At 33.9% G+C, this 10739-nt stretch overlaps 2 protein-coding genes across 2 annotated transcripts; one reads left to right on the forward strand and one right to left on the reverse strand.

Moving 5' to 3' along the window:
• The first annotated feature begins 2322 nt into the window (after positions 1 to 2322).
• LOC147276321 (endochitinase 1-like) lies at positions 2323 to 2942 on the forward strand. Its single transcript, XM_086255348.1, has one exon. The coding sequence runs from the start codon at positions 2435 to 2437 to the stop codon at positions 2735 to 2737; it is 303 nt and encodes a 100-aa protein (XP_086111474.1). The 5' UTR covers positions 2323 to 2434; the 3' UTR covers positions 2738 to 2942.
• A 4757-nt stretch (positions 2943 to 7699) lies between these two features.
• NAC036 (NAC domain containing protein 36) lies at positions 7700 to 10252 on the reverse strand. The gene is made up of 3 exons (XM_086253509.1): positions 9931 to 10252; positions 9373 to 9641; positions 7700 to 8580 (listed from the first exon to the last, which is right to left on the reverse strand). Exons 1-3 carry the CDS (start codon positions 10118 to 10120, stop codon positions 8167 to 8169), a joined length of 873 nt encoding a protein of 290 aa, XP_086109635.1. The 5' UTR covers positions 10121 to 10252; the 3' UTR covers positions 7700 to 8166.
• Positions 10253 to 10739: the final 487 nt, after the last annotated feature.

The raw sequence follows: 10739 nt of genomic DNA on the forward strand, positions 1-10739 counted from the left end.
TAACATATGGATTAGTAATAAATGTACGTACCTACCGTGTTTTTGTTGGATTTCACACGCGCGTGGAGGCAATTTTGACATATTTTCGGAAGCTCTTGAATCTAAAATTTTCTATTATCAATATTAATTATATGATAAAAGGGTAAAATACATTTTTGGTCCTTGTGTTTTGAGCCAAAAGCACATTTGGTCCTCATGGTCTCAATTTTGCCAATTTGGTCTTTGTATTTTATATTTTTTACAATTTTGGTACATTATACACCTAACATAAAAAAATTTTTTAAATCAAACTAATAACTTGTTTAAATTATCAAGTTTTACTCAAGAATAATTCAAAAGCATGTATATAACCTTGAATTTTTTATTTTCAAACAAGAATTTAAAGTTCGAACTCTAAACATTTTGTGAACCTCAATTTCTTTAGCAAATAAACATGAAAATAAAAATTGAAAGTGGTTTTAGAAAGTCCACAAGATGATCTTTCAATTCCCCAACAAAACTTTTCTTGAAAATAAGAGGATAACTTTTCCCCAAATTGAAGATTTGATTTTTGTTAAAATTATCCTAAGATTGTAAACTTCATAAAATACATGAATCAAATTGGCAAAATTGAAACCACGAGGACCAAATGTGCTTTTAGCCCAAAACACAGGGACCAAAAATGTATTTTACCCTATGATAAAATTATAAATTCGTCATCCACTATATTATAACACGTAGTGTAATATTACCAATTCACTTATATTATAATATACATATATTTATTAATATTGTATTTTAAAAGTATAAATTTATCGTCCATTGTAATAGATGGATTAGTAACAAATGTACATACGGTGTTTTTGTTGGATTTGACGCGCGCCTGGAGGCAATTTTGGGATTTCTTCTTCTTTTTGATATATGGTCAAGGTAATTGTGTTAGGTATGTAGCTGGGTTTAATGTTTTAGCCAATATATATGATGAGTTTAATTGACTACCGACTATAAATAATAGCATAAACGTGTAAATTAAAAATGAGAATAACGTACGTGTGTATGAGTATAAAGGAATATACTAGCTAACCATTCCACCACCACCACCCTATATATAACCCCCCATATCCATATGCATCCACTACTACTCCTCATCAAAACAACAACCAAAACATGATGTACAAAGAAATGAATACCATAATGTGGTGTTGGGCCTTGTTCTTTGTTTCTCTTTTGCTCTCCTCCTTTCAAGGAGGCTCGGCAGAGCAGTGTGGGACGCAGGCCGGGGGAGCTGTCTGCCCGGGAGGGCTTTGCTGCAGCCAGTTCGGGTGGTGTGGCACTGGCGATGCTTACTGCAGAGATGGTTGCCAAAGCCAATGCGACGGCGGTGGCGGTGGCGGTGACGACGATGGTCCAGACGGTGATCTCATACCACGGGCCACCTTCAATGAGATGCTTAAGCATCGGAATGATGATGCTTGCCCTGCCAAAAACTTTTATACCTACAATGCTTTCATTGAGGTTGCTAACTCCTTCCCTGAGTTTGGTACCACAGGCGACAATGCCACCCGTCAAAGGGAGATTGCTGCTTTCTTGGCCCAAACCTCCCATGAAACCACCGGTAATTACCAGTTCATTTTACTTCACATTTTCTATTTAATATATGTTGTACTAGTCACTAGTAGCTACTGTGTGAAGATCTATATTTTTTTTGTTTATAACAAGGAAAATACATACTAACATGTATATCGATACATCTCAATATGTGTATATTAATTCATTATTTGGTGAACAAATTTGACAAACCTAATAATATAGTCTAAGTTTTATAAAATTTATTCACCAATGTATTGATGTCACATTTAGAAATAAATGAGATTCATTGTCCAATAAATTAAATTTTGTGAAATTAACTAGCAATACTCTATGGTTAAATATATAATTGTAATTTTTTATATTTGAGGGATTCCAACTCTTATTTTATCCTTATTCATTTCTATTTTTCCACTCTCGATCCCTAATTCTAGTTATATTTGAGTTAATTAAGTTGTAAACTTGCAAGGTGATCATGATTATATATAATTGTTCAGGGGGATGGAAGACTGCACCTGATGGACCATACGCTTGGGGATATTGCTTTATTGAAGAAATAAACAAAGATACTTACTGTTCCCCCAATCCCAGTTATCCATGTGCTGCTGGTAAGCAGTATTAATATGGCCGTGGTCCCATTCAACTTTCTTGGTAAGCATATATATATGTACCTAAAATTTTTCATTGACAATTGTTGCACATCCCAGATATAAACCTCAACTAATGATATTTTGCACTACCACAACTTATATGTAGGAACTACAACTATGGACAATGTGGACAAGCCATAGCGTTGGACCTATTGAACGACCCAGACCTTGTTGCTTCAGACCCTCTCATTGCCTTCAAGACAGCATTTTGGTTCTGGATGACCCCACAGTCACCCAAGCCATCATGCCACGATGTCATCACCGGCCAATGGACTCCCTCCCCGGCTGATGAGGCAGCGGGTCGGGTTCCAGGTTACGGTGTCACCACAAACATCATCAATGGTGGACTTGAGTGTGGTCAGGGTTGGAATGCTAAGGTGGAGAGTCGCATTGGGTTCTATAAGAGGTATTGTGACTTGCTTGGGGTTGAATATGGTGACAACCTTGACTGCTACACCCAGACGCCTTTTGGCTGGGGACTCAAAGACAATGTTCTTCAATTGCCTCAAGAGTTAATGTAGGAGTTTTATTTGCAATTTTTTTTTTTTTTTGACGAGGGGGGTTGGTGGTGTTGTCACTACACTTGTGACACTGCTTCATGTTATGGATATTAATTAGTTATGAGAATAAGGCCACATATGATCACCCTATCCTGCTGGTTAAGTTCCGCATTTGTAATAATCCTGAGGAATTTATGAGCTAATAATAGATGAATTCTTCAATTACTGTTTAGAAGTTTGTTCGTTTTGGTGATTTTGTAATTAATGGGGTATCATTGTCAATTTGTCATTAAAATTTTTTTGAAAACTTGGGTGGTTTTTGCGTTCATAAAATGATCAGCATTTCTGCTTCTATGGCAAAATGGGTAATTTATCTTCTAACTTTTAGCTAATAAACAGGGGTATTTAAAGCTGTTCTTTAACTAGAACAGCAAACACTTGAGCTAGGTACAACAACCATCTCTCTTGCACTCAGCCTACCTAGAAAGTAGAAACTCTCTTTTGCTGAGAGAGGGATGACAAAATGTCCTAATTAATTAAGGTGTGCCCAAAATTTATCTATACCACCATACTTTTATTATATCCTACCCATCATCAAATCAAAGTAATTAATTATTAGAAATTTAGAATGTTGGCCAAAGGGGTCAGATTTTGTGGCCAAAGTTCAGCTGTGTGCAAAATGGGTCTTGACTCTTGGGTCCAGTCCATGCTCAATTTGGGCACTTGGAGCTCTGGCAAATTGTAGATCTTTCCCTAATGGTTTCTCATCCCTTTGCTCTTCTACTACTAGTGCTTCTGCTGCTGCTACATCCTCTGCTTCTTTCTTGAATACCACTTGGTTTATGGGCATTTGTAGAGTTGGCTCTTCTGGTTGGTTGCAAAATGAGATAGTGCCATTGATGCATGCAAGATTAATTATCAGATGTGAAAGTGACACCAACATATATTAATCAATTTAATTAAATGGTTTTGAGCAGTGTAATTCCTAAATTAATGAGACCTAGATTAGATGTGGAAAATCACATTAGCCTGACTAAATTGTTGCTTCTATTTCAAAGAGTTTTGTGTGCTAGAGTACGAGAAATTTGTATATACAAACTCTCTCTCACAAAAGAGATGACATCCTAATGAGGAGAAATTATTATGTGTAATACAAATTAAAGATACTTTACATACAATACTCTATTAGATATATAAGGCTCATTGATTATATAATGCACCTAACATAAAAGAAACTAACTTACTTATTTTCTCATGTGATATCACATGACATCCCCTATCTCTCATTAATTCTCTCTCTTCTTTCACTTTCTTTCTCTTTCTATCTTTCTTTCATCTCTTGTCTCTATCTCTCTCTTCAAAGAATGACACATCACTACAATATGGGAATAAATAAGTTTTTCCAACACCAAAACATTAACAAAAAATCAAATCTAACACTCCCACTTTAATGTTTGTTCATGCTTCATCTTCTTCAGGCACTGGCGTTACCAGGGTCATTCTCGACCACTAACAGCCCTGGGTATTATATGTGAAGTTCCCACCTAGAATTTTTCCTAAAGAGACATATTAAGATAAGCTATAAAATTGATTCTTTTTTTGAATGAAATCAGTGATAAATATCCAACATATATGGCAAAGCAAAGAAGCATATACATACATGTGAAGAAATGCTATTATGTATGAGCACAGGTGTCAAAACATAAAAGGAGGAACAAGGAGGGGACCCACAAATCGGGACAACAGCAGATTTGGACAAAGGAGTTTAATTGACTACTCACTATAATAGCATAACGTGTAAAAAATGAGAATAATATATGCAAGGCCTTTCCATTAATGAGCTTATATATTTTAGGGATCTCTTATAAGGTTCACTCTTTATTGTATTTAAATAATTGAAATTATTTATTTTTTAAATTTCTATTAAAAGATCGTCTTTGTAAAACAATTAGGTAAATCAAAAATTATTTGATCATTGATTAAATGGTCATCATTTCAAGTGTTTATCAAGAATATTATGTTCATCTATTTATTTGATCAAAATTCGATATCTTAATGATTTTTGATTTGTCTAATATTTTACATAAATAATCTTGGAATAGAGACCTACAAAATAGAAGATTTATACCGTCAAAATACAATATAAAATGGGCCCTATGATGGATCCCTTAAATAAAATTATTTAAGAAATCTTTTAATGGAAGAGGCATGATAACATATATAGGTGTGTTTTAGATGGATCAGATTGGAAATATGATGTTCCAATTCCAATCCAAAAAATTTCGGAATGGAACTTCTATTCCAAAAAATCAAAATTTTTGAATTTTTTCGAAATATCACATTTTTCAAAACTTTCGGATAAAAAATCAAATTTTTCATATTTTAGGAATATTTTTTAGTGCATATTTGAATTTATTTTTTGTGAATAATGATGAAATTAATTTCCCCATCTTCAATCTCCCCTCCTCCTAATAAAAACAAAAAAAAAAAAATAGTAATTACAGGTACAAAAATGTGAGTGTTTTTTTTAGAATTTATTTTATTATGATACACATATTTATAATATACATATGTTTATTATTAGTCATCGGTTTTTAATATATTTGTATGTGTATGTGTATATTTGAAACAAATCACAAATTATTGAAACATAAAGTAGAAAACTAAATAAATTATAATATTTAATATTTAATATAAATACAAAATAAATTGACATAATTTTTTAAATATTGAATCGAAATTTACATAAACATTTCAATTTCAATTTATTTATTTTTTTTAAATTTTCAGAGTTCAAATTTAATTTGGACATTTCAAAATTAAAAGTTTTCGGATAAGGATAGGTCAGATTCGAATTTTTCAGTCCAAATCACACCGATAATAACATATGTATGGTATCAGACCCAAAAAAATATATGAATGGTGTTTTGGCAATCTAGCTTGGGAGTGGGGACTAACATATCTACGGGGTTAGCTGCATGCGTTTAATGTTTTTGTCAATATGTGTTTAATTGACATGTACGTTTTTTTTACTTTTTTGTCATAATGGCATTATATAAGATAAGAGAAATTTTTCTGTGTAGGCATTAAAGATTTGAACTTATATTACAATTTAAAAACGTGTGGGCAAAAGTTTAAAAAATGGGAATAACATATGTATGAGTATAAAGAGATAAATGTTATTTTGCTCCCCAGACTATTGTATTTGTATCAATTTGCTTCTCCAACTTCTAATTTGAAAAATTAAAGTACTTGATTTTAATATTTTGCCAATTGAGATAATTTTGTGAATTTGCTCATTTTTCATCCAAAACTTCATTTACACAAAGTCAAATTCTCATCATGAAGAGTGTTTATTGAGGAAAAAATAGTAGTCACATACTCATTACTTGTATCAATTTACCGAGTAAGTTGGTTGAATTACCTCAATTGGTAATATTGAAAAAATTTAAGTACCTTAATTTTTCAAATTAGAAGTCTGAGGAGCAAACTGATACAAGTGTAATAGTTTAAGGAGCAAAATGATACTTATCCCGAATATAAATTATATGTGGTGGAGAATAACACTGTACATATAATGGCATACTTCGTAAAAAATATGGAATAATATGGGTATAGTGACTTGCATGTAGTATTAAAATTTTGGACTAAAATTACAATTAAATTCAATCAGATGGTTAGGTTCTAAAAGACATGGATTAGCTCTTGAATCTAAAATTCCCTATTATCTATACTATACGATAAAATTATTAAATTCGTCGTCCACCATGTTATAAGACATGGATTAGCTCTTGAATCTAAAATTCCCTATTATCTATACTATACGATAAAATTATTAAATTCGTCGTCCACCATATTATAAGACGTGGATTAGTGTATTACCAATCCACCTACATTATAATATACTTATATTTATTAATACTATGTTTTAAGAGTATAAACTCATCGTCCATCATGTTATAACATGTGGATTAGTAACACCATGTGTGATGGTGTTACGCTCACATCCAAAAAAAAAAAAAAATCCATTATTAACTAGCTAACTGTTCCATTAATGACTAGCTTCCAGTATTTTAGAAGCTTCGGAATGTGAGAAAATGATTTCATTCATATGATTGGTAAATACAACTCTGAAAAAACAATTCATGGTTCATGAAAAAGTAACGCTTGAAAAGAGAGAAAATGAAACCCTCCTATTTAGGGCTAGATTTAGTATGGTTACGAACCGATAACCCCAAACCGGTCAACCGACTAGTTCCTCCTCGGTAGGTTGATGAGGCGGACGGTCAGGTAACATCATCAATGGTGGACTTGAGTGCAGTCAGGGTTGGAATGCTAAGGTGGAGGGTCGCATTAGGCTCTATAGGAGATATTGTGACTTGCTTGTGGTTGAATATGGTGACAACCTTGACTAAAGGCCTTTTGGCTGGGGACTCAAATGAAAATGTCATTCAATTGCCTCAAGAGTCAATGTAATTGGATCAAGAGTCAATGTAATATGAGTTTTATTTTCAATTTTCCTTTTTATTTTTATTTTTTTGAGGTGGGGGCTGGTGGTGTTGTCACTACACTTGTGACACTGTTTCATGTGATAGATAGTTATGAGAATAAGGCCATATATGATCACCCCCCATCCTGCTGGTTAAGTTCGCATTTGTAATAACCCTGAGGAATTTGTGTGCTAATAATAAATGAATTCTTCAATTATTATTTAAAAGTTCGTTCGTTTTGGTGATTTTGTAATGGGGTTTCATTATCATTATTTATTTTTTATTTTTTAAAACTTGGGTGGATTGATCAAATTTTTGCGTTCATAAAATGATCAGCATTTTTGCTTCTATTGCAAAATGGGTATTAATTTATCTTTAACTTTTAGCTAATAAACAGGGGTATTTATCTGTTGATTAAAAAAAATACGGTTTTATCTGCCATAAAAAAACAACTGGGAATTGAAATCCACATAGAAAAACAAAAAACAGAGAGTAAAGTGAAACAGAATAACAATCTCCATTATATTAGCATATTTTCAGTACAAGGAGGCCCAATTTGTCATGTATAGTATAGGCCATTCTAGTTTTGTCATAATCCTTGATGCTTGTCATCAAGGCCCATTTGTCCATGAGACCTCTCCTACTTGGTACTTGCCATTACACAATAGATAAAGATAGCTAGCATTGCTCTTTCAAGAGAAAAAACAAGAACAAAATAAAATAAAATAAAATAAAGAAGCGATGGAGAAAATTAAATTTAAAGCTGTTCTTTAACTAGAACAGCAAACGCTTGAGCATTGACAGAAGCTACAACCATCTCTTTTGCACTCAGCCTAGAAAGTTTAAACCCTCTTTTGCTGAGTGAGGGATGACAAAATGTCCTAATTAAGGTGTGACCAAAATTATCTACACCACCATACTTTTATTATATCCTACCCATCATCAAATCAAAGTAATTAATTAGTAGAAATTTAGAATGTTGGCCAAAGGGGTCAGATTTTGAAGCCATGGACTATTCAGCTGTGTCCAAAAGGGGTCTTGGGTCCAGTCCATGCTCAATTTGGGCACTTGGAGCTCTGGCAAATTGTAGTGATCTTTCCCTAATGGTTTCTCATCTCTTTGCTCTTCTACTACTAGTGCTTCTGCTGCTGCTACATCCTCTGCTTCTTTCTTGAATATCACTTGGTTTATGGGCATTTGTAGAGTTGGGTCTTCTTGTTGGTTGTAAACTGAGGCGGTGTCCATTGATGTTGGAGGAGATGAGTTGGGGGAATTAGCATGAAAGCTAGTCTTCATCTCTTCCTCCATTGCTGCCCTTTGCTCTAGGACTTTCAAGGAAGTTGCCTTCCTATATATCTTACATAGTACTATGTCCTGCATTTACAAATAGAATAAGAAATCCATCACAACACTATCCAATTAATGAAAACTGACCAACTAAAGTACCCAATCAAGATTAATTATCAGATGTGAAAGTGACACCTCTATATATATATATATATATCTATTAATCGATTTAAGCAGTTTTGAGCAGTATAATTCCCAAATTAATGAGACCCAGATTAGATGTGGAAAATCACATTAGCCTGACTAAATTGTTGTTTCTATTTTTAAAGAGTTGTGTGTAATAGAGTGCGAGAAATTCTTATATAAAAACTTTTTCTCACAAAATTAGTGACATCTTAGTGAGAGGTTAAATACAAGCTGGAGACATCTTGTATACAATGCTCCCCTAAATTCTCACAAACAATATATAAGGCTCATTAATTTATAGTGGACCCCAAAAAATTAATTTGTAGTTACCAAACATACGTTAGCAACATTAATCTCATTCCCTAAGTCTCAATTCCAAGTCAATGTTTTAGGTCAGTGCGTTTGTAATTTTCGTAGGCTCCAACTTCCAAGCATCCATGCTAACCCTTTGCATGGAAACTTCTCAAGAGATATTTAATCTTAAAAGCGTATGGATACACTTGCAAAAGACCCACCTATGTTTTGGTGAAGCTCCAATTGATAAACACCAATTGTCATAGAATAGACTTATCAAATTTACATTATTATAAGACTTTTCCCCCCTTCTTCTTCACCAACTTTTTTTTTTTTTTTTGTCCTTTTGGACCTAACATTTTAAACCAGGAAAGAAAAGTGGCACTAATTAGTATATACCTTGAGCAACTGGCAGTTATCAGGCAAGCGATACTCGTTCATGACCCAATCGGTCTTGCTTCCTCTTGGTGCTCTCCCTCTGTAAAAAACAAGTGTCTTTCTCAACCCAATGATCCTCTTTGGGTCTGAAAGGCTCACAATTTTGCGGTCAGAGCCTGTGGCTTTCCAAAACCCTGTTTCAGTGGTTCTGTTTGGCCTTCCACCACTTCCATGCTTCCTGTCCCTTGGCACAAAGAAGTACCACTCCCTCTCCCCAATCTTTGACAACCCTATATATTCATTAAAAAGACCCATTAATTAGTTACACCATTATAAGCAAAACTATGCATATAAATTTTTCACCGGAAATATTCTCTAATCAAACAATCTGAGTGTAAATCAGGAATCTAAACCATTAATTAAGTTTATTATTACTTGAAAGCGTGATTCAGATTCTTGTCTAAATTAAGTATTTATCAGATTGTTTAACAAGAGAACACTACGTACCATATATTTCATGTGTCAAAGCGACAATACTAACTAAAACCAATTTGGGAGTATGAGGAAAAATGTATGTACCAGGCAAGTCCCAAGGATCATGGTGGTAGATATTGAGAAACCCAATGATGTCAAAGCGCATTCTCTTCCCAAAAACCGTACTCTTAAGGTAGAATTCAAGAAGTTCTTCTTCTGTGGGATGGAATCGAAATCCTGGGAGTTCAAGTTGATCTGGGGCCATTTCATCCATGGTGCTGTTGTTGGCTGCCATTGAAAGTGTTAGTGAAATAGTGAGTGAAGGTGTAGGTAGCTAGCTTCTGCTGCTTATTTCTCTATGAGTTTGAAGGAAGCACACAATGCTTATGAGTTTGCTGTGTACTGCAGACATACACACAATCACAGAATTTATTTATAGATAGCAGATAGAGAGATGGGGTGTTCATGATTTTATATGTTGGTAACTTGGTTGATGGACAAGGGCTATGGGGGCCCATTGGACCTGGTCTCTCAATCACCAGTCTATAGAAAATTGGAGTTATGAGCTGACTGGGACCCTGCAAAAGATGGTGGAACCCACACGGTTTTCATCTTAAAGTCATCAAAATGGTGACATGGACACTTTTTGAAGTCTTTGCTCGTAGCTTGACTTGCTATTTTCTTGGGATTTTGGAATTTTACCTGGAAATTCTAGAAATAGGTGCAGATTTTTCCAAGTAAATTTGTACCACATAATTTTTGTAGCAAATGAAGGATGATGAAATAGCTTATCTTCAAATTTGAAAGTATGGTCAGCTACAGTTAGTCTAATAAAATGGTCCATTCAATGTTATTGTAGTATCAGTTTGAGCAAGTCTAATTGCTTGAGTCTCCCCTTGTTACTTAGAATCCAA

This window comes from Dryas octopetala, chromosome 8 (genome assembly GCF_963921425.1).
Source record: "Dryas octopetala chromosome 8, drDryOcto1.1, whole genome shotgun sequence".
In the NCBI taxonomy this organism is placed as follows: Eukaryota; Viridiplantae; Streptophyta; class Magnoliopsida; order Rosales; family Rosaceae; genus Dryas; species Dryas octopetala.